Source organism: Thunnus maccoyii, chromosome 7 (assembly GCF_910596095.1).
Source record: "Thunnus maccoyii chromosome 7, fThuMac1.1, whole genome shotgun sequence".
In the NCBI taxonomy this organism is placed as follows: Eukaryota; Metazoa; Chordata; class Actinopteri; order Scombriformes; family Scombridae; genus Thunnus; species Thunnus maccoyii.
The window spans coordinates 528409-554241 of NC_056539.1; the positions used below are offsets into that span (position 1 = coordinate 528409).

General features: G+C 38.4%; 1 protein-coding gene across 6 annotated transcripts in view; it reads left to right on the forward strand.

Annotated features, from left to right (window-relative positions):
* Positions 1–25833, forward strand: part of nfic (nuclear factor I/C) — a 58801-nt gene that overhangs the window by 15261 nt on the left and 17707 nt on the right. For 4 of the 6 annotated variants that reach the window (XM_042416880.1, XM_042416882.1, XM_042416884.1 and 1 more), the window contains 6 exons: positions 2439–2609; positions 3231–3407; positions 8944–9127; positions 23767–23853; positions 24756–24830; positions 25391–25523. In XM_042416880.1, the coding sequence (XP_042272814.1) occupies positions 2439–2609; positions 3231–3407; positions 8944–9127; positions 23767–23853; positions 24756–24830; positions 25391–25523 (827 nt within the window). The remainder of the gene's footprint in view (positions 1–2438; positions 2610–3230; positions 3408–8943; positions 9128–23766; positions 23854–24755; positions 24831–25390; positions 25524–25833) is intronic. The other 2 variants (XM_042416881.1, XM_042416883.1) reach the window with 1 other exon arrangement.

Consider the following 25833-nt stretch of genomic DNA (forward strand, 5'->3'; position numbering starts at 1 on the left):
AATGCTATCCCGACAACACTGGATAACTTTTAGCTGTGTGTATACAGATGAATCTATAGACTGACATATATAACCACTCAAAAATATTCTCGGCTGTTAACCAATTAACAGTTGACTGTTGACATCCCTAATACTAGATCACGTTTAAATTTCTACTTTAATGTTATATGTGGCACTACAGTGGTATTTAGCTGCAGGTGGTTATTGTATGCATCATTGTAATGCCAATAAAAGTCGAAAAATATTACACAAGGAAAACATGGTGACTGCTGGATCATCAACGTGTCCAGAGAAGGGAATTCAACCTAAAAAGAGACATCATCTGCTCCTGGCAGCTGCTGTATTCATATTTGAAACTCTGCACATCAAAAACAATAATAAGTTTCCACTGAGGACTGCACAAGATTCCCAAACTGTCATGACAGGAAAATACTTGTGTTTAAAGGGGATGAAAGTAGTGGATGTTATTAGCCATTATTGTCACAGCCTCTAACAAGCCCGCCTGTAATGTATGATAATGTATTCTTTCTGATCCCACTCTGTGTCCAAGTGCACACAGTACAGGTGCACCCAGCGAGCCTGGCTACAAACATCAGTTGCTGATTTTTGATGTACCTCTTCATTCTCACTTAAGCGAGAGTTAAGTTTTGTTGAGTTTTCACAAAAATATAAGCAGAACAACACATCAACATCAACACAAAAAATAATACAATAAGGTACATAACTAAATACAAAATTAAAATTACAATGGAGTTGCCTGCGAGTATATCAGTATTCATACACATATATATATTTAATTAGGCATTCATTTAGTTGGTGTTATGTCTCATATAGATGTTCCAATTTTCCAGTTCTTTTTAAATGTATTCTCTTTGACTCTCAAAAGGTATATAAACTTTTCCACGACAAAAATGTCTTGGACAATTACCAGCCACTGTTACTGTTTTGGAGTGTATTTCTTGTAACGACCTGCTGTAAGTAAACTTTGGTAAAGTAGAGATCTTCTCTTATCTCATCACGACATCGTCAGTGTTCCCAAAATACATCACGGGGCAAATATTTGGGATTTCATATCCCAAAATATTGTTAATAACTATATTAACATTTTCCCAATATAGTCTTATCTTTGTATAGCTCCAGAAAATATGCAAATGGTCAGCCTCCATACTCCCACACAGCCTCCATTGCTACCTGGTGATTTACTAATCTTTAGTCTACTGATTGCAGCTTCCAGCTCCTTTACTGTAAATTGTGACGTAATGGTATCATTCTGTATCTCACCAATAGATGGCAAGTGAAGTGATTTAAGAAAACTTCTTATTGTTTTTTCATCAGCTGATGATGGTTTGTAGTTTCTTATAGTACTCTTCAAATATTCTTTCTATTTCATCTGGCTCATATAATAATCGTTACATCCTCATTAATATTCTTTTCTATACCCCTGTTTCTGTACCCATATTTGTCTTATTATTCAAAATACCCACACTGAGCCTCCATACAGCATTTATTTTTATACTATTCAGGTGTATTGTCAAACTGATCGCATTGTGATCTGCCACCCCGATTTTACATTTCATTAAAAAGTAGTCGATTCTGAAGTAGACAGAATGAGGTATCGAATAGTGTGTATAATCCCTTTCTAGAGGATGAAGTTCTCTGCAAACATCAGTTAGTACCATTTCCTGCACTGATCTGTTAATAAACTTGATCAGATGCATCTTGTTTTTCTTGAGGCTTTGATCAAAACTATATATGAAAATACCTTCAGTGTCTAAGGCAATAACAGAGTTTTGAAAAAACATTTGGTACTCTCTGGTTGGCATATACATTGATAAGTGTCACCACTTTGTTTTCTAGCTTTCCTTCAACTAATACATACATTTCCTCTTGGTCCCTGACTTCTTTATGGCATTTAAGTTGGACTGCATTTATGATAAGGATAGCCTATTCTGTCTTTTTCCTGAAGGAGACGTCTGATTAGCAGGGCTCATCATAGCCTCTTTTCCAACTTTCTTTCCAGCAAAATTAGCATCTTATCTTTTATTCTTGAAATACATTGCTGTGCAAACGGTGTTGTGTAACCTTAATTACTACTTTATGTGACTATTTACGAGGCAAGATACATTAGAATTATGGCTGAAATAATGTTATCTGATGCAATTATATAAACAGCTTCACCAAATATATTTTTTACTTTTTATTATTTATATTAACTAACTTATGAAAAAATTGTTGTTATTATGCTTAACTGTGGTTGGCACAGCTGTCTCAGAGCAATGACTGGCTGAGAGACTTTTTTTAATAATCACCACACCCGCTGGGAAAATAAAGCCCATGCTACATGTTCTAACTGAGGAAGTTGAGGTTAAAGGTGGTTTTGCCTACTGATAACTCTGTGTATGTATTTACATTTGTCTATCTGTCTGTCTGTCATGTAGGATGAGTTTCATCCGTTCATTGAGGCTCTGCTGCCCCAGGTCCGTGCCTTCGCCTACACATGGTTCAACCTCCAGGCCAGGAAAAGGAAGTACTTCAAAAAACATGAGAAAAGGATGACTAAAGAAGAAGAGAGAGCTGTCAAAGACGAACTGCTTGGGGAGAAGGCAGAGGTGGGTAGATAGGAAGAAAAAAAAATGTATGTCACAAATCAAGTAGTAGAAAATCTTAAAATTACATTTTTTTCCTCTCTGTCATTGAAAAATCCATAATAAGTGAATATGCAAATATTTAGTTTGTTTATTAAGTTTAACTGCTAGATGTGATATGTGTCCTACTTAATTTTCTCCATTCTCAGTCTATGTGCAGTAGAGGCTTCAAGTTTCCATGTAACATTTGTGTAAGTTGCAAATTGGACCAGTTGGCTCCAAACTAGTTGTGATGTCACAAATCATGCTTGTATGTACATGTGTTAAACTGACACGAAAGGTTCAGCAGATGAATGTGAAAACAAACTGCACTTGAATCATTCTGCTCAGTGAAGCCCAAATATCACACTCAAGTACCATTAAACAAAACATTTTTGAGTGGAGGCAGACTTTAACTTTCTATAGCCTAATTAAAACATGAACACATTTTATTAGTGATCAGACCAGTGTTTTACAACATATTAATATACTTTACACAGTCCTATGACTAACTGGTCTTAAAGCTATTTTGCTATGTTAGTACATATTTCATTAATCACTAAATAAATTGACATACCTCTCTTTACAATATTATTGTGTTCCTAGGTGAAACAGAAGTGGGCCAGTCGTCTTTTAGCCAAGTTAAGAAAGGACATTAGACCTGAGTGCAGAGAAGACTTTGTCCTGTCAGTCACTGGGAAGAAAGCTGCGTGTTGTGTCCTGTCGAACCCTGACCAGAAAGGCAAAATGAGACGCATAGACTGTCTCCGACAAGCTGACAAGGTAAACTGAATTCTTCCTAATAGTACCATACAAATTCCAGTGGTTCTGTTCCAGAATTATGTTTGCATCAGCAAGCCAGGATAATATGTAAATGTTGATGAATTCAGAACTTCCAACCAAGAACTGTATGAAAGAGCAGATGGTCTACAGGCAAATGTTTCTCAACTATACATTGTTTAGATTGTTTCTTTTGGCTTAAGAGAGGGAAGGGTAGGTATTTTTTCTCACTTCAGATTTAATTTTGAAGACTGCATTCTCTTGTGAGATTTAATTAGAAATAAAAATCACATGGTTACATCATAATAGTTTTATTAATGAGATGTTTTTGTGCATGGTTCATAATAATACACAGTCTGTCTCCTTTTAGAAACACAATATGTGTGGATCTTATTGATTAGTAATTGAACATTGTCTCTCTGTAGATCATTTCTCACTAACCTACAGCAGCTGCTACCCTCACATTATTCTGCAACTGAAATCAGAAGTACAATACAACACTTGTTGAACTGAAATGAAATGTGTTGGCCGTTTATTGTCCATTCTTCCACAGTTAACAGAGCTTTTTGACTTTTTGACTGAACCGCATCAGAGGGGCCAGCCCTACACATGCGGTTGTTTGTGAGTGACTGACTGAGTAAGTGATGAAGTCACACCATTGGTCGGCCAGCCAAGTGTTGGAGTTTCCCCATTGGCTGTTGCCCTTTCAAAATGAATCGGTGCAAACAGTTTTCTATTATGTCATCAGGGTGTGTTTACAGTGCTTCCACTTATAGCCCTATTCGTACAGGACTAGTATTACCTGGGGACCTAGTGATTAAGAAATTCAATTTGGAAATTGATTTTTTACTTTGGCCTATGAAGCATCCATAGACTGTAAAAAAAATATGAACGTAGTCACCGTAACTTCATCCATTGGTTTGTGGACTGCAGTTTGAAGCCTGGAGTTTAGCAATTTGATGCGTGGACTCTTTTTTCTGCATCTTTTTGAGAAAGGATGTGCCTGATTTTTGCAATATTATGTAAGTGAAAAAAGGCAGTCCTTAAAATTTGTTTTATGTGGGAGTTAAAGGACATATCCTGATCAAAGATAACTCCTAGATTCCTTACAGTGGTGCTGGAGGCCAGGGTAATGCCATCTAGAATAGTTATGTCATTAGATAATGTGTTTTTAAGGTGTTTAGGGCCAAGCACAATAACTTCAGTTTTTTCTTAGTTTAGTAGCAGAAAATTGCAGGTCATCCAGGTCTTTATGTCCTTAAGGCATGCTTGGAGTTTAGTTAACTGACTGGTTTCATCTGGCTTCATTGATAAATATAATTGCGTATCATCTGCATAGCATGAAAATTTTTGGAGTGTTTCCAAATAATATTACCAAAAGGAAGCATATACAAGATGAATAGTATTGGTCGGTACAGAACCTTGTGGAACTCTGTGTCTTACTTTTGCGTGTATGGAGGATTCATCATTAATGTGTACAAACTGAAAACGATCTGATAAATAGGATTTAAACCAACTTAATACAGTTCCTCTAATGCCAATTAAATGTTCCAGTCTCTGTAATAGGATGTGATGGTCAATTGTGTCAAATGCGGCACTAAGATTTAACAAGACAAGTACAGTGAGAAGTCTTTTGTCCGATGCAGTTAGTAGATCATTTGTGACTTTCACCAGTGCTGTCTTTGTGCTGAGATGCACTCTAAAGGCCTAAACGCACTGGGAGCGTCTGACGCACGTGTTTTGAAGTACACCTATTGTTTTTAATGGCCAAACACGCACTAAAAGCGTTATGAGGCGCGTCAAACTGTCTTGTCTCTTGAGCGGTAGTGAGAACAAAACCTCTGAATGAGAGAAATAAAACGTTATATTCAGATTATTTCACAGCAGTCACGTTTTAAAGCACAAATAAATAACCATCAAACAGTCAACAAAAGATTTACTGTGGAAACAGATGCTCTTAGTTTCAGTTTCGTTTTCCTCCTCTGCATTTCTCCTTTTCATTCATTCATTACATCCAACTAATGCAGCAATTAATAGAAAGAACAAAATGAAACACCTGTGTTGGTTCTGCGGTGTTGGAATTTCAAATCTGATGCTTGCATTGCGCCATAGGACCATCAATTGATGTGCGCCATCTGATGCACGTCAATTATCGCTTTTAATGTGTTTAGGCCTTTAATCTTGACTGAAAATCCTCAAATAAACTATTGTTATGTAGAAAGTCACATAACTGATTGGCGACTGCTTTCTCAAGGATCTTAGAGAGAAAGGGAAGATTAGATATAGGTCTGTAGTTGGCTAAAACACCTGAATCAAGAGTAGGCTTCTTAAGAAGAGGTTTAATTACAGCTACTTTAAAGGACTGTGGTACATAGAATGTTACTAAAGACAGATTGATCATATCTAGTAAAGAAGTGCTAACTAAGGGTAAGACTTTCTTAAGCAGCCTAGTTGGGATGGGGTCTAAGAGATGGTGTAGATGAAGAAATCAATGAAGTTAATTCAGGAAGGTCAATTGGAGGAAAACAGTCTAAATATATATCAGCTTTATCAGTTGTTTCTAAGGTTTCTGTGTTTGTGGATAAATGGGCAGGAGGTGATGAATTTTGTCTCCAATAGTTAGAATTTTATCATTAAAGAAGCTCATGAAGTCATTACTACTGAGAGCTATAGGAATACATGGATCAATAGTTATGACTCTTTGTCAGCCTGGCCAAAGTACTGAAAAGGAACCTAGGGCTGTTTTTATTCTCCTCTCCTCCTCCTATTAATGATGAGTAATAGGCAGCTGTGGCATTACAGAGGGCCTCCCTATATGTTTTGCCAGACTAAGTGGGATTCTTCTAGTTTGGTGGAACACCAAATCCTTTCAAATTTTTGCAATGTTTACTTTAATTTGAGGTTTGGGAGTTATCACCATCATCACCTTGGATTTAGGGTTAGAGGTTATGGTTTAGGGTTAGGGTTAGTGTGATTTTTCGAGCCAGAAGTGACCATATTTGGACAATAGGGTTGAGCTGACCATAGCACTAGCTGCTAGCTCGGTTAGCACAGTGCATTTACAATCTATGGTTAACGGTAATAATGCTAGTGCTGATGCTAATTCCTGCTAGCAAAAAACAGCCCTAAAACCATTCAAACAAAATAAACTCACCGACTGAACAAGAATTTTTTAGGTGACCAAAATGTTACAGTTAATTTTAATGAACTGAAACCACACTGTGAAATAACAGCAGCTATGCCTACACACGCCATGGTTAGTTACATATTCAATGTTTTTGCTGTGGTAGCGACTTGTCAATCACAAGGTAGCCATGCCCTAAAGCAAACACTGCTTTATTGTCTGTTTTACTCCAAATGGGACCATAATTTACAAATTGAACATCATGCTGTATTGAAGAAGACTTGAAACTAGCGATTGAGACCATAAAATCATTAGGAAATTGTTTACTGAGGTAATAAATCAAGTGAGAAGTAGGGTTATTTTCTCATAGAATTTTATACTATTGGACTTCTTTTTGCAGCCAGTGGAGTCACCCCCTGCTGGCCATTAGAAAGAATGCAAGTTTAAGGCACTTCCGCCTTCAGACCCGGAGGTGCCCTCTTGGTCGCATCCTCTAACATGGAGGGGGTGGGACTTATAACCTACACTGCAGCCAGCCACCAGGGGGCAATTGTGATGTTTTGCCTTCACTTTTAGGGAGCTGTCATGACGTCCATGTTTATATACACTCAATGTACACAACTAGTAACAGTCTCCCTCTCTCAGTGAGCAGTGCACCATTCATTGACAGTGATTAACATGTGTATTGATCTTAAGTGTGCCCTGTTTGACAAGGGTGCTTGGAGGAAACTATCCCCTCAGTTTCCATCACATGTTGTTATGTGACTCAGGTATCATGTAATTGCTGAGGGACAGACAGACATCTGGTTTCATACAGCTCAGGCCACAATATCATCTAATCTGATTCATATTTATTTTTATTTTTTAAAATCTTGGTTCAGAAATAGAGCTGCTGGATTTTTTGGTCAACAGGACACAACATATTAAGTTTATCTTGTTAGTGTGGCAGTTACCAGTTTATGTATAATTTTGTGAAAATTATTCTGTCATAAACATGTTGAAGATTAAACTGGGGTACACAATCTTAAATCTTTAATGCACTTTTAGTTATTATTGGTCAAACTAATTTTGGGATGCTTAGAGGAGTGTAGAGCTGCAACTATTAGTCAATTAATTGATTAGGTGCCAACTCTTAAATTAATTGCTTAATATTTTGCTAATGGATTAATCATTTTGATTAATTTCCAAATTCTGATTCCAGCTTCTCAAATGTGAATATTTTCTGGTTTCTTTATTCCTATGACCGTAAACTGAATTTGGGTTGTGGACTGTTGGTTGGGACAAAACAAGATATTTGAGGATGTTAGCTTGGGCTATGGGAAACAGTGATTGACATTTTCTTTTTCTGATATTTTATGGAGCAAATTATGAGCAAGTTATGATTAACCAATTAATTAAGAAAATAATTGATCAAGAAAATAAATTAATCAAGAAAATAATTGTCAGATTAATAGATATTGAAAATATTCCTTAGTTGCAGCCCTAGAAGAGTGTTGTGTTTTTATAAACTGAAAGTAGCCCTACTTGCCATTTAATAATTTTTGGACAGTTCCCAAGGAAGAAGTAAGTAAAAAGTTAAGGCAAGTGGTAAGACATTTTCAGGGTGAACACAATGGAGCAAAAACTACAAGCGATTGATAATAAAACTCCAAGTCTTGTCGAGCTACAAAGGGCACAGGGATTTGTAAATATTTAGGCGAGCTCAGAAAATGGAGAAAATGTTTTAGGCAAAAGTCATCTAAATTTGCTTGAAAAGTTGATAGCATCAACAACGCAGTAGGGCCAACTGTCTCTCATTTGTCCAGAGCATTTGACTAAATATGTAAAGTGTTAGACTAGCTTTTCATCATGTAAGCAGTTGGCATGACAAATGTTGACAATATGGGGCAACTTGGCTGATCATATGATGAATGATGAACTTTTCCTATATTGCAAGGTATAAAAAATCTATGTTATAGACATATCTATATATCTTTATTCTTATAATCAGTGTATAAATGTAAACCGATAGCAGCAACATGACCCAATGAGAAAAGCAGAATCTCCACTGGAAGAACCTCAAACACAAATACAGTAGACTATTCATTTTCCTCTCCGTAGATGACATCATATGACACAACTGCTTCCTTTTAGCATTACTGCTACCTACCTGACAGAAGTTTAGGATGTTTTGAGAGGCCTGTTTCATTTCCGCTATCTTGGTTAATGGAAACACACTTAATTCCCTTTTTTAACATCAGAAAAGCCATTTGCCAATATAGATGACTCAAAACTGTTTAATGAAGCAGTGCATCGTACACATAAATGGAAGCACTGGTGCAGTGATTCCACATGGTATATTGTCACGCTAACCTTGGCGAGGGTTAAATTTGTGTTGTTTTTAGGTAGTAATTTTTGTGTTTTGTCTTTTCCAAGGTGTGGAGGTTGGACCTGGTGATGGTCATCCTGTTTAAAGGAATCCCATTGGAAAGCACAGATGGAGAGCGGCTGGTGAAGGGAGGCCAGTGCTCCAATCCAGTCCTCTGTGTCCAGCCTCGACACATCTCTGTCTCCATCAAAGAGCTCGACCTCTACCTCGCTTACTATGTACAAGAGAGGGGTATGTACTAACACATACATTGAAAGATAATTCTGATGATTTTCGATATTTTTCTTACTGTCAACAAATCTCGTATGCAGAGCCAAACCAGCATCCTAACTATAACTATCTAACTATAACTAACTAACTAACTAACTAACTAACTAACATATACACTGCTGCATTGGGTGACATGTTCCTTCGTACCCAAAGAACATCATTATCGTAGCTTGGTTAGAAACAACTCCAAAGTCTGATATATCTTATTCCTCTGTGCCATAGACCTCCGTTGTTGTCCAAAAACAATGAAAAACACATAAGTGAGTAAGTGAGATAAGATTTTAACTCTCAGGAGAGAAGTTCCTTGTATGACAGACATCAATGCAAATGCATGGGAACTAAGCTCTGGAACCGCATTCCATTGACATAGCATCCACTGTATAAGGAACCTCTCCCCTAAGGGTTACAGTCTTATCCCTGTCACTTATTGATGTGTTTTTAAGAGGAGGAATATGATATATCAGACTTTGGATACACACACAACACTTACTAGTAGGATGAGTTTGTTGTTGGCCTGGCTCTGCACATGAGATTTTTCGACAAGAAGAAAAATATAGAAAATCGCCAGCCTTATCCTTTAATGTTGCGCTTCATGTTATCCTTAATTGATATACAGTATACTTCAGGTAAAATATAATACCTACTTATTACATCAGGTGTTGTGCTGAATTATTTTGAGACAGAACTGTCAGGGACTGTGAGAGTTGATGCATTCTACTGTCACCATTATGCAACCTTGAAAACAGATTGTTTTTCTCAGTAAAAACATATCCTGAAGTGAAGATCTGAAATAGAGGATTAAATTGTCGTCATATCAACATTTTCAGTTTCCCAGTAAAGACCTAAAACTATCTTCACATAAAATAATAATGTTACCACATGCAGGTAGTGGCATAGTATTAGCTTTATGCATCCTGAGTGAAGTGAACGGAGCAGAACAGGAAACTGTATTTAATGTGGCTTGATCACATCTGGCAGATTATTTAATGAATTGAGTCAATACATCTCGAGAAACAAGAGTACCCACAGGAAACCAACACTGCCTGGTTCCAGACCTCTGAATCATCACACAGTCTTTGTTCAGAGATTCATATGAATGAATAGTGAACAGAAATGTGGAAAGTCTAATAGAGCGTTAAGTGTGGCAGTGACTGATAAATGAAGTAAGCATTTACATAGCAGACAGAGTGAAAATCTTGGGGAGGATGAGAGGGTGGTTTGTAGGAAGATCATTTTAGAAAGTAGTGGAGCCACCAGAGTAACAGAGTCTGCATGAAATGCAGAATTTTCTGAATCTGTGGAAAAGAAGGTGAGACAATGCATCAGAAATAAATTGCTTAGTGGGGATGTTTCAATGGTGATGCTGTTCAGAGAATTTTGGTCTCCTCCATGGAAACAGGAATTTGTAGTTTGTCAAGGATGGTGATAGTTGTGAGACCAGTTGTGTGAAAGTTCAGTGGTTGGGTAATCAATGGTTAGTTCAGACTGTAAACAGTAGTGTGTTAAGAAAACAAAAGGGGCTGAATTGGTGGGTTCATATTGCATCAGATATTAGTGAGGCATTGAAGTGAAATATCCATGAATTTGCAGGTTTATTAGACAGTATTAGGTTTATAATACTCTGAGACAGGACTTTACAACAAGCTATTACAGTGGCAATCACTTTATATTTTGTCATGACGACTGCTAGGTAAACAGTAGAAATACATTGTTTACATAAACTCATCTACAAGGGATATGCCACTACACGTATTTGATTAGCAAGTGCAGTGCCTTGCTGGATGATGATGTGGCAAAAGTTGAGCTAGGTTCACCTTTTTGCTAGAGCCCTCTATGTTGAATGTCTGTTAGTGGCTGATGCGGTCAAATCTACAGCAAGCACAAAAGAAGGATGTTCCTGGAAGTTGCTGAAAGCAGGAAAAACCAACCCAGTCCCACATCAAAATGTGTAATAGCTACGTTGGTCCACAGCGCCAAATGTATTAGTTTCACAATAATGTAAAATTGTCAGATGCCTACATTTTTTTGGCCTAATCTTTTCTATTGACCTGCATCCATATCATGTGACTGTCAAGTTCTTGTCTGCGAGAACATAAAAAGAAAGGCTGACATTCCTTTTAATCTCAGTGGAACCAATGTAGCTATTACACATTTTGATGTGAGACTGGGTTGGTTTTTCCTGCTGTCAACAACTTCAAGAACATCCGTCCTTTGTGCTTGCTGTAGGTTTGACCATAACAGCCACTGCAGAGTCGGAGAGAAATGGTATAAAGCTTCAAATTCTGGATTTCCAATTCAATTCTTCCCTGGAGCGCTCTAACATCTATGTTTTTTATTGAAAGAAGTTACATGAAATAACACAAATAGCATAACAGCTCAGATAACTACACAACGCAAAGACAACAATTCAAACAACATGCAACTATGTGGTTTCAGTGATAGCAGTGTCCATAGCAACCACCATAGCAATGATAGGAAGCCTGAAGAAATCTTCGCAATAACAAACAAGATAAACATCATACACTTTCACTGAATGAAGATTATGAAAATAAAATGCACATTTCTCACTAAAAATGTTATCAAAATGCATTTTAATACCAAAACTATTTTAAAGTCAGGGTTTCCATCAGTGTAGAGTTGAGGCCCAAAGGGCTTAAGCATTTGGGATTTTTTTTAAAAGATTTTTAAAATATTAAGATATTTAAGATATTTTCTAAATTAAGATGTGTTATGCAAGTAGCATAGCTCCTTTAAGGAGTAGCTCAATGCATAGTGAGTGAGCGGTCGCGAGAGAGAGTATGTGTGTGACGGTGAGGCCAAGGACAAGCCAAAGGACGACCACCACTTAGAACTAGAACCGGAGCAACCCGTCTGCCATCCGGAGAGAGACATGAGAGCAGGCTGAGCAGGCAGAGAGCAGGAGAATTTCTGCCGTAAACAAGCACCGAGACCCGGGAGACATGAGAGCAGCTGCTCGCTAACAGCTATGTCTGTTTACAACAGAGAGCAGGAGGGACGACAGACGTCTCACCCCACCACTCTGTGCTGTGACTCTGCTGCTGCTGCGGATGGTCATGGAGCAGACACTATCAGTTTTTTATTTGATGAACGTGGGCGCTGATATACAAAAATTAACTAAATGGATTTTATTTCCAGCAAAACAATGGTGGGGGCGGTGGACAAGTGATGTAATCAGTGCCCAAACACACATTAAAACATTTTACCCCCACCCCCCCACTGAGCCTAACAACTTTTCCGGTGGAAACCCCTCTTAAAATATTGCATTTTCCATAGAGAATAAAATTAATGTCCTTTTTTTTCACAGACAGAAACTTCACACTTGTCATTTGACGTGGACACAGGCTAATATAAAAGATTAGGCCAAAAAAATGTAGCCATCTGACAATTTTAGAGCAGTTATTGTGAAACTAATACATTGTGCGCTGTGGACCAATGTAGCTATTACACATTTTGATGTGAGACTGGGTTGGTTTTTCCTGCTGTCAACAACTTCAAGAACATCCGTCCTTTGTGCTTGCTGCAGATTTGACCATAACAGCCACTGCAGAGTCGGAGAGAAATGGTATCTGCTGCAAGGACAAGACAGCGACTTGAAGGAGTATGAACACATAAATTATTGTGGACAGCGCGCACACAGACGAGATAGCACATAATTTGGTGCAGGAACCATGCGGAGGACTTTAGCAGGAGTAGGAGGGCTTGGGTGTGACACTGGAGTTGTTGAAATGAATATTTCCAGATGATGTAAGAAAAGATTTTAATAAAAAAGAAATGTTAGAAGGATGTATGGTAGTGAAGAAATCATACCTACATACATCATACTTGAAGTTAACATGAACATCATACTTTGATACATTTCTGTATTTATTTATGATTATGTATAATTTCTTCATCTTTATCACAAAGATATTTGATAAGCTGGGCCAACTGTGTGTGTGTCAACAATTTGAGTATTGATGTGGGTTCCCATGTTATTTTTAGCTTTGCTGCATCTCAGACCAAATGGAAGACCTAGATCTGATTTTCTAAGCTGACTAACTGTAAGGAGGCTAACGCTTGACATTCTTTTCAATAACAGAAGCTTGTAGAAGCCCTGCTGTTTGCCTTCATGTGAGAAAGCATAAAACACAATTTAATTACACTGTCAATATAGACTATCACCATTACCAGCAGGACTGAACTATAGGTAGGCTATATCACCACTTTATCCTTATACTCAGTGACGCTCTCTCTCCTCTATACCTTTTTAAAAAGAATGTGATATAGTTAATAGCAGTGTTGGGGAAGTTATTCCCTAACCAAACCCCTTCCACTGTTTAGCATGGGATTGGTTTGCTACTGTTATGGACGACAATTCTGTTCAGAAGCCCTATAGACGGGCTTATATCATATAATTTCTATTCATCATATATAATTTTTCAAATTTCATATTGAGTGAAACCTATGTGGTAATGATCACTCTTCTTTTTAATACCATTTATTACATTTATTATGAAATCAATAAATTATTAATATCAATTAATAATATAGGGCACCAACTGTTAGAGAGCCTCACAGAGGAACACAACTGTCAGTTCTGTGAGGAGCACGGTTGGTTATTAGCAATGGTTAATAATTATCAGAGATAATTATTAATTATTAATTATAAATTATAAAAATGAATAAAATTGTTAATATGAATTAATAATTATGGGGCACCACTCGGAAACCGGGACTAATAACCTAACAATAAGGTAGTCTCATAAAAGAGTTCACCTAGAGTATTAATATGAGGGATATCAATATTCACAGGTGAACACAAAAGGAATGAATTTGAGCTCTGACTCCCTCAATCAGCCACTTTTCACAATATATAAAACACAGTAATGACAAAAGAACTTCTCTTTAAAGATATAACAGTATTTATTAAACTTAGCAAAATTAACAAAGTTAACATGCTTTGATCAATAAACCACTGTTCTAAAATCCAATTCTACCAAAGCAAACACATAAACAACAGCTATGTACAGTGTTGAACACATGCAGGTGACTGCGTGCGTGTGTGTGTGTGTGTGTGTGTGAGATGGGTAGGTGTGTCTATGTGTGAGTATGGGAGTGTAGAGGGGTATGTGGGTATGTGTATGTCTCTGTGTGTGTATGTGTGTGTGGGCAAAATGGCGACCGTGATCTCGTGAGATGATGTAACGCGATCTTAAGGATAGCGGATGTGAAGTCACGTGAGAATCAAGTAGCGGAAGTGACTGCTGTGTCTTGGTAGACAATAGCAAATTGGTGCCGGTGGTAGGTGTCTTGCGCTCACCCAATTCCGTGTAAAACACGTGTCTGATGGCGGATAATGAGGGGCAGTGTCCCACGTTATCTGACTGTCAGATGTGTAAGAAGATGTCAGTGCGTGTATATATGTGTGTGTGCATTTGTGTGAAGCAGTTGCTTTGTCCACAGAGAGTGCGCATATCGACAGCGGTCTGTAATGCACATGGTCTGATTTCCGATCAACAAAGCCACTTACTTTCTCACTCACCGTGGCGCAAACACAGCAGTCGTCCCGAGCAGGACAAAAATGGCAGGCTTCATGGCAAGCTGATCCTCGGCAGCGTGGTGGAGAAAATAGCAGAGTGACTTGGTTGAAGAGCGAGGCAGAGAAGTTATCCACGTCTTCCTGAAGAAATCCTTTTCTTCCTTCTGCAGGCAGTGAGAGCGCTGGGTTGCAGCAGCAGTGGCCTCCCTCAGATCAGGTAATTGTGTTTGGTTGAACATGGGTCGAAGTTTCAACTCATCCAGCAAGGGGAGAAACTTCTAGTTGGTGAGGAAAAAGCACGTGCACGGGAATGTCTCCTTCAGTAAACCGGTTCACAGAGGGACATAACTTCCCCCCAGCTCAGTTACCATGGAATGCAATCATTTCTGGGTGCGCTCAGTAATGAAGTAAATGCTATAGCATTTGACTGATATGAACTGATGCTATGTTCTGTTGAAGATACATCAGATATTGCCATATATGGATTGTGATCTATTGGCTTGTTGCAGATATATGAGTACACTTCAGATATTGAGGTCCAGAAATTGTTTAATGAGTTGCATGACCATGCCCATTGTCACTAGTAACTGGTGACATCTAGGACAGCTGGCATTAGAGATGTAGAATATTTTTGACAATTCAGCTCTAGTAAAGTAGAGACGATGAGTAACTTTGAACTGTAGCAAGCAGTAACGGATGCAAAGGATGAGGAGTAAATGCAACTAATAATAACATCCCAAATGGTGTCGGGGATAGTCACATTAAGGTCTTGTTCCTAAGCATCTTTTGTCTTGGTCAGTGTTGGAGGATTTATGTGCTGAATTGCATCATATAGTCTTGAAATACAGCCTTACAGGTTTGCATCAGGCCTTAAACATTCTCTAAACGGCAGTGTGGTGGGAGAAGTGGAAATGTCATATAATATTTCATAGATATTTCATAGGATATTTCATAGGATCTGAGATATATAAGAGGAGATCATCTGCATACAATGACAATTTATGGGTGACACCATCTCTACCAATTCCTGTAATCTCCTTGTCCGATCTCATGGTAATAGCAAGGGGTTCGATAGCTAGATCAAAGAGCAGGGGGCTAAGAGGACAGCCCTGTTGGGTTCCTCTATATAGTCGTATTATTCAGCGTGGTTATGGTAGTATTCAGATATAATATTTTTAGTGCAGACCGCCAAAGGTGATAAATATAAGGTCCTAATCCAAAAAATAAAATATGGTCCAAAGCCAAATTGATCTAAAATGGACAAATAATACTCCCAGTTGATATGGTCAAAAGCCTTTTTCGGCGTCAAGGGAGCGGGTGAACTCAGGTGTGGTTGTAGAGAGTATAAGATATTAAATGAACAAAGTACATTGAAAAATGATTGCCTATTTGAAATGAAGCCTGTATGTTCTGAATGTATAATGGTAGGCATAATCTTCTCTAGATGAAGTGCGAGGGCCTTAGTAAGAATTTTATAGTCTACGTTTAGTAGGCTAATTGGTCGGTGGGATTCACAGTTCCAAGGGAAGGTTTAAGGTTACTGAGATTGTACCTAAGTTAAAGTTTGCAGCAATAAACCTTTTGTGTGTATTTCGGAAAATACCTCACATAGCAGAAGGGACAGGTTAGACGATAATGCTTTGTAAAATGAACATATAAACCCATCTGGTCCAGGAGTTTTCCCACTTTGTAAAGAACTAATTGCCTCTTCAACACTGTGGGCTCTGGAAAGGGGCTTTCCAGAGTAGCATGCTGATCTTGGCTGATGGTTGAATATTCAGATTTTCCATAAAGGAGTCTATGTCAGAGGGGCCCGAACTGTTTTGGACGGCATAGAGGTTTGAATAGTATCGCTTGAATGTGTCGTTTATCTTTTCACGGTCTGTTTCTATCAGTCTGGACTTGTCACTGATTTCTGATATTATTATATTATTATTATATAGAGTATTGGATAAAGATTGGTGTAGGTGGTGTGAAAGAAGTTTACCAGCCCTTTCCCCATGTTCATAAGTATGCTGTCTTGTCAAGCACAAGTTTCTGTTTGAACAAATCTGTAGAAGGTCTGTCTGCGTATTGAGAGTCGAGATTGGAAATAAGTTGGGTCAGTTCTAGTAGTCTTTTAGTATGTTTTTTGTTTTTATATGCAGTATATGAGATCATTTGACCTTGTAAGAAAGCCTTGAGGGACTCCTAGATTGTGGATTTAGCAGTGTCTGGGGTATCATCCCAATTTGGAGCGTAAAGGTTGGCTAAAATGACAGGCGTGTTGTACAGTTTTACAGTAACTATTATGTAGCAAGCATTGATGTCAGAGATTGTATCACTTGAAACAAAAAGGACATTTTTCTTAAAGTATTGCTACTTCCCTGGCTCTAGAATTAAATCTAGAATGATATATTTGGGTTATCCAGTTCCTCTTTAATTTGCAGTCTTCTGTCACACAAAGGTGTGTTTCTCGTAGGAATATAATATCTGGTTTAAAAGTTTGGAGACATGTAAATACCCTGTTGCGCTTGATTGTATTATTGAGCCCTTGAACATTCCAGGTAATGAAAGTAGTGGAGGAGTTCTTAGTCTCAGAGGTCAAATTATTGGGAGTAGCCATAACCAGTCAGTTAGTGGAAAATATGTCACATAAAAGAGAATGAATGCTAAGTGTGATTTAATTGAAATACAAAGGTATAACAAAATAACTGAAAAAATGAAAGGACAAAAAGTGACAAAAATAGACTATATGTATAACCCACTGGCTCATCTCCCCCAAAGGGGAGACCACCCCTTAAATGAGCTGTAACCTAGCATGCAAAATAAAGGTTTGCAACTTCACACCTAACCTTACTGAACTTGACTTTTTACACATGACATGGACCCCCAGTGGCAAGTTGAAAAAGTTGAACCATCATGACCTCTGATAGCAGCAGCAAAGAGCTGCATGTGTTAACAAGAGTGGCAGCCGCCCCCTCTTACTTATCATGTAGGTGAATTTTAGACAGTGCAGTTGCATACAAACTCAATGGAAAGACATGAGTGGGTGTGAATAGAGCTAATCCATGCAAACTGGGGCAACTACATATCTGAGTTGAAAACATCTCTATAAATCTACTACTTTCCAATAGTTGAAGATATATTTCAGTCTGATCTATAGTGGGAGACCGATCAAGTGAAATCGCCCCTGTTAGAGCCGCGCTGCCACCATAGCAAAAACATAGTGGAACTGTAGAGGAAAGGTCAGGGGGTCAACAAACACATTACAGTAGGATTCAGCCATGTGGGAACAGGAATAGCACATTCAACCAACCAACCAACCAAATTCCACTGAATTACCTGTAGGTAATTCCTCATTGTGAACCACAATGGAGAATGGTTGGGAGATTTTGTCAAAGGGTCACTGAGGAATTATCATCCTTTGAACCATAATTATCCATATCGAATTAGAAAGAACATGTGGACAATGCAATACTTGTTGCTGTGAAGCTACTTTTGTCATGGCAAGTAGTTCTAAAAGATTCTGTGGGTTGTGGGTGTTTTTGAATCATACGCAGAGCTGCTAATAGTGACACAGAAATTGTCTAAGAACTTCTGAACTGAGTGCTTCATTGTCATTGAAACCATTTGTATAATTATGTTTAATGCAACTATGAGGTGAGTCCAAAAACATCTGAAAGGGAACACAGTGTTCACATCTGGTTTTTATATTGTGGCTTCAGGAGCTGAAGGAGTCTCAGTGAGGCAGCAGAATGATGTGGTAGAACTGCACAGATACAACAGCCCCAGTGACTAGTTGCACCAGCAACACCAGGTCTGTGCAATAGTAAATTAAATATCAACTGACTGCAGAATGAACACATTCAACAGCCAGCCAGGTGAACAGAAGAGGTTTTGCAGCTGGATCTGTTGAAGGTGAGTTCTGACACTGTGGTAGCACTGTGTCGGGACTGTGCTTTTAATATTGTGGTTGTATAGACAGCTGTAACTCAGCAACACACACAGCATGTTCATTACCTGGCACCCCGAATGGAAAGTAGCCATTATTAATGTTATTAGTTGCAATAATTGACTATTAGGATGGATGATGCGTCTCTACTTCCTGCTGCTATGCAAAAGTGGAGCCAAAACATCTCCTTTCCAGGAGCTGCTATCTTGCTTGTGTAACGTCATTTGGAGCCAGAGTCTGCACAGTAGAGTCAGGCAGCAGGATGATAGCCTGCAGGACATGCCCCCTGAGCCATCCCGCCACCTGATGGAGGTTTGGCTGTCATAGCTGTCAATCATGACATCAGACCCCCTTTTTATATTGTCAAATAACTAATTTAAAACAAACTTATCAGAAAAATGAGTGCTTGAGCAAACATCAGTGTGATAATAACAACCAAAAATGACAGAAGCCATCTTAGGGGAAAAATATATTTGACCTGTACTTTGATTTTTTAGTTTGGCTCATGTCCCATCCGCTAACATGGAGGGCTTCACTTTTGCGTAGCTGTCATGATGTCCATATTTATATACAGTCAATGGTTATTGTCCACCATGAAAATGGTCTGTGGTAACCAAATGTATTACTATTAAGACTGCCCCCAACCTAAGATTTCCCTAGTCAACTAGAAGTTGTTGCTCAAGCCATTGTTCAAGCCATTAGTCGACTAATCATCGCATGTTTATGATATTAATCTAATTATTTAAATATATATTTTGTGGGGCAACAGAAAATGGTTTGAGTTCCAGAAATACAAAACTGTAATAACGATACACAAAGTGAATGGTAAATGGACTGTACTTGTATAGTGCCTTTCTAGTCTTCCAACCACTCAAAGCGCTTTTACACTATGAATCACATACACACATTCATACGCTGAATGGTACAGGGGCTACCATGCAAGGTCCTGACCTGCTCATCAGAGGAAATCTAATCATTCATACACATCCACACAATGATGGCACAGCCATCAGGAGCAATTCGGGGTTAAGTATCTTGCCCAAGGACACATCGACATGCGGACTGGAGGAGCCAGGAATCAAACCGCCGATCTTCCGATCAGTGGACGACCCACTCTACCTCCTGAGCCACAGCTGTCCCTAAAGATCAGGTTAATACACGCCCTACACATTCATTATCCACCTATACACGTCTTTTCACTTATAGACCCTTTTCAAGGCAGACATTTAGGGCCCTATTTTAACGATCTAAAGCGCATGGTCTGAAGTGCATGGCGCAATTGCATTTAGGGTGTGTCCAAATCCACTTTTGCTATTTTAACGGCGGAAAAATGGTCGATGCGCCAGGTGCATGGTTCAAGGGGGTTGTCCATAATCTCCAAATTAATCATGAGTGTGTTTTCGGCGTAACATGCAATAAACCAATCACAGTGTCATCTCCCATTGCCTTTAAGAGCCAGGTGCGCTTGCACCTTGGCGGATTGCTATTATGACGGCGTATTTGCCAAGTAATAAGAAGGAGCGCTTCTCTGCAGAAGAAAAGGATCTGCTTGTGCACAAAGTGAAAGCGCACGATTCATAACGAGCAAACTGGCCTCTGCTGCTCCTTGACCCTCCTGTGGTCAGCCCCAGACCACCAATTTAAGATCCTGTACATTAATTTGTTGCAAATTTATCTTCGTTCGGTTTTTGAAAAGGTTTATTTTTTTAATTTGGTTTCTTTAGAATCATTTTGTTCAGTCACGGAGTTACAGGTCAAATCAGCAGGGTTTTAATTGCTGAAAGTATACATACTGTACTCTCAAAAATGTTAAAGAATATTTGTTAAATATTGTTCACAAATTAAATCATTAATTTTAATCATGTAAAGAATCATCAACACAGTTATCAGGACTTGATCAGTTCTCCAAGGTTCTGATCCTGCTGCTGGCAGCAGCTAGAGGCTGTGCAGATTTATTTCCTTAGTTAGTTTAATCATTGTTTTCACCTCATTTATTTCCTCATGTCATCATGTATTGACGCTGCAGGAAAGTCGATCTGTGTCTGATTCGTTGTTGTCCGTCTGTTTAAATACCTACGTGTATTGCCACGATTTGGTCAAATAATTAAACAATTTAATCTGTCATTACTGTGATTAGTTAATTCTGATAAATATTATGACTAAGCATTATGACATGTATTTTTTAAAATATATTAATATAGACAATAATAATCTTTCATATTGTAATCCTTTTATTTGTTACCTTTTGCATGTTTGTGCGCTGCTGCGCGTCCTGTGTGTGTAACAAGCAGAGCATATGTTGTGCACCCACCTGTGTAGATGCATATTACTATCTTGATAATGCTCCCTTAAAATAACAGTGAAACATTGCGCCATTGAAAGAATTTAGACAAGGTTTTTGTTGGTCAATAGCGCAATCGCTCTCTGCTGCCTCAAGATAGCAATGCGCCAACAATGCGGCTGACCACACCTTACTTTTAGACCAACACGCCCATGGGCGCATTGATGGGCGCAAGTGGCATTGCTATTTTAACAACGTTGGTGCTGGACGGAAAATGACAACTGCGTCGGTCTTAAAATAGCAAAGAGACTTGCGCTGTGCTCTGTGCCGCTCTGCACTGGGCGTAAGATAGGGCCCTTAGACTTTTCAAAGCAGGAAAAGCACAGTTGGCATTAATAACATTAATGATGGCTGCATTGCACTTAGGTGACCCAGTTCCAGGGTATTGTGCATGCTCAATCATGGACATGACTTACTAGGATACATAATTGAATGAAGCCATTGTTAGTATTATTATTTATAGCTTTCCTGCTTTGACAAGTCAAAATGTCTGTTGTGAAAAGGGTCTGTTGTGCCTGAGACATCTTCTCTGGACCATGTGGGTGAATAGAAATAGTGCTTGAAATCCACATAAATAATAAATACATAAAGTCCACAAGGGCCCTCATTTCTAGAGAGTGATTGGGGTGCAGTATTCACCAGCTTCACTTGGAAGATTACCCATAGTTCACATAGCAAAGTTGCAACAATGTAAAAGTTGGAGTCAGTGTAATATATAATATATATAAGTAATTTAAGAATAATTATAATAGTAAAATCAGAACAACCAGTCTACTTGCTACGCACAAGTTATAAGCCATTTTTTATACTTGTTTTTCATTTTTGATGTAGGTCTAGAAGTTTACATGAGTATGAGGTTTATATTGCGTAACTTATTAATACCATTACCATTAAAAACCATTCTGGGTTACAGAGTTAGGAATTTTGATTCATCACAATGGAAATAAGGGAGGTCTTAAGTCCCATCTAATAGTACACCTTTTATGCCCTCGTGGCCCAGTATCCTCACAGACCTGACATAATTAACAAGTCATGGTATATGACAAAAGTCTGTGAGGGCTCAGCCATAGCTTGGTTCGGAGCAGAGGTTTAATCAGCCTGAATAAATCAAAACACCTGTTTAACAAGCCAACAATTTCTCCAGATTATCCTAAACCATTTTATGTGGAGGTCAATCTAAAATTGAGCACACCTGAAATGTTGGTTTGTGTCCAACCTGTCTAGTCATCTGACTTGTCATGTTTTTTGATCCATCAGACTTCTTTTTAGCAATGCCTCCATTTTCCCTTAAATTAACTTGGTGAGTACAATGTTATTATTACTGATAGAAATGATGGATGAAACTACACAAATAAGACCCAAGCTTTAATTACCTAAAATTGTCCTTTAATCTTAGTGAACCTCCATCACCTCACAAACCTGATCTGATTACTGATTACTGACCTATTACAGGAACATTTAGTATTACAATTAAGGTCAAGTATACAGTTTATTTTAGAAAACTAACAAGATAATATCCGGTTGATAAATATCAGCCATCCAGAGTATGTATGAGACAAAATGGCTAACATCATGACCAGCTAACAGAAACCCTGATAGATGTAAGACAGTGGGTAAATCCTGGGCTGTGTCCGAAATCACTCCTTCATTCACTCATTCTATACTTTCTATATAATAGACACTCAATAGGTTACTCAATTCTGAACAGTAAATTGAGATTTTGGAGACTTCGCCATTTTCATAATTACATAATTATATTATTATCAAAGCTACATGACATATTATCGAATAATTATGTTTTACACAAGAAAACAAAATTATTCACAAAATTATTACAGATTACAAGATAACAAATACACTTTTAACGTTATAATCCATTAGAGCCTAAATACACAAACACAAAATGATTGAACAGAGTAGAATAAATGAGAAGACTCATTTTCGGTCTTTGGCTGTGGCAAGGGTACATTTTGCTGATTTTTTCCAAGATGGTGGAAGGTTCCCCTAATTAGTGTGGTGGAGGATTTCTAGACATATGATGCTGGCTTTGTGAAGATATTCATCTCTTATTTCAGAATACTTGGAAGCTCTGTCAGATAACGGTGAGAACACAGTCTTCTCTTGCTACCTGTTTCGATGGCCAGTCTGTATATTGTCAATGTTTTCATCAGCTTTTTATCAGCTATAGTGCTGAGATACAGGGCTACTGTGTAGCTGTGTTTTAGGGCCACATAACAATTGAGCTTGTGTTATGTTTTGGTCATTTTATTCCAATAGGTCAGGCAGTTTTCTTGTTGATTGTGTATAGTTTGTGCCAATGTATTGCTCTGATGCTCCTCAGTGTTTGTAATAATAGATGGTGTTAGTTTCAGGACCAACTGACTTCGGGGACTCCTTTCTATGTGTTCCTCCTGGCTTTTAAAGCTAGATAGTAAAGTGAGTGTTGGTCACTTGTTTTAAGGTGTTGCCAGAATTTGAAATGCACTTTTTGCCTTTCCTTTTCGTTCTTTCACAGCCAATTCAAAATTTCCTGTTGATGCTATTTAATTCCTAAATATGTGTAGTTTGTTTGTCCAACAGGAATGTTTCCAATGCTTTTTTTGAGTTTTGAGCCTTTTCTGTAAGATAACTGCTCTGGTTTTATTAACATTTATTTTCAAGACCCAAGTGTGGCAGAATATTCCTAAAATAAAAAAGCTTTGCTGAAGTCCTTCTTTTGTGGGTGACAGCAGAGCTAGCTCATTAGCATACAGTAAACATCTCTCTCTCTCTTCCTCTCTCTGCAGAGGCAGAGCAGAGCAGCAGTCCGAGTCGTACAGGAGTGGGCTCTGATCAGGAGGACAGTCGAACCGCCACCATGGGTAATATGAATTGTGAGAGTTTAGAGGATCATTCTGTTCTTCAGTCTACATAAGAAGATGCACTTTGTTCAAATAATTCTGTAATATACATGTACATACATAATGTTCATAGTTTTTGTCTGCCTGTGCTAGCTTTTTTTTCTTCATGGTCTGTTTGTTAATTGTCTTTTATTGGTTTGTCCAATAATATGAACCAATGCAATACATACCTACTACATAAATAGGTTATCAACTCAGTTTGATGTGATAGATAACTGAGAAACCAGAAATTAGGAAGAGATGAGTGTGATCAAGAAAATCAACAGGTCATCTGCATGAAGATACAATTTATTGCCTGTACCACTTGTCCGCTCTACCTACTGACAGTTTTGTATCCTTCACACAAGGGGCTGATGTGATAAGGCAAACAGTAATGCAGGCAAACATTGGACATCATTGATGGGTGCCACATGCCTTAACAGCTGGTGGGAAGCACTGGTTTCCTGTTAGGACCACTGCTCACTGCTATTGGATTGTGATATAAGGCTTTCAACATATTAGAATACATTTTGTTCCAGAACCCATATTCTGCATTGTGTGCTAAATTCTCTCTCTTGACACAATCATTATGCCACACAATGCAAAACAAAACCAACACTCAGAAAGAATATAAATGAAGAAAAAAGGGCAACAAATTGTAAAAGCAAGCCACAGATTAAATTGACCCATGGCTTTGTGCAGGGGAAAGACAGTGCACAGTGAAAGCACAAATAAAAGCATGAAGCACCTGGACAGTGGTGTGCTGTATATTCACACATCATTAATTAGTTCAGGATCAGGATCCGAATTGATTGACATTAACTAACTGCTGCTGCCCTGTGACTCACACACACAAATGCAATGTCAGTTTCTAACTGCTGTTGTGTGTTCTACAGATGGTCCAGAGTTCCAGGAGAGTTTTGTGACATCAGGAGTTTTCAGTGTTACTGAGCTGGTCCAAGTCTCAAGAAGTAAGTCTACCTTACCATTAGATTGTGCACCAACCCTTAACCCAACTTAACTGTCACCATTCATTATTATACCAATGCCTCATTTATGAGTTTGAATTACACTGAGTGTGTCACATCATCAGACAACTCAAGGCGGTTGTATGATGCAGAGATGGCCATAAGAGGGTTAAAAATACTGTGTATTGACAATATAACACTATATCCATCAAATTTGGGTTTTAATTTCCTTAAACAAAGGACTTTGGCTAACATGAAGCATCTATATTTGTTATCTTTTGCAGGTCAGACTCAAGTACAAGCCATATGGCTTGAGTCCACACCTCCTATAGTGCATGGTGGTGTTGGCCATTACAAAATGGAAGAAAAGAAAAAAAATGCAATAAAAAGACAGCAGGTTTAGTTCACTTCAACCCAGCCAGTTAGGACGTCTGATTTGCATCATGTGTTGTGACATTTTGCATTAAATTATCCGAAAGATGGACACACAAGTATTGAGAGGCTGATATTCAATTTTCAGTATGTAGGTCATAACCACAGTGTGTGTTCTCCTGTGTGTGTAGCTCCAGTAGTCACAGGAGTAGGACCTAGTTTCTCTATGGGGGAGCTGCAGGGTCATCTGGCCTACGACCTCAACCAATCTGTCAACCAGCCAGTCAGCCTCAGACGATCACTGGCCAGCACCTCATCCAGCGGGTAATCAGATGCATGCACGCACAGGCACACACAGCCCATTGGTGTGAATAGTTTTTATGTGTATTTTTGCGTTAAGTCCTAAACTAAAAGATCTAAAAACAATAAAGATTAGTGTTTAGATTAGATAAGAACTATGAAGGAGATAGTCAAAGAAAAACATCTTTTACTGATCAGTAGCACTTTAAGCCATTGGCCTCAACAAAACTACCCAAGAAGACCTATATTTTCCTAAGCTTTCTGATTTCATTATTTCACACATCGCACCATGAAACCGTGGTCTTAAATGTCTGTGTCTGTATGAGTGTCTCTA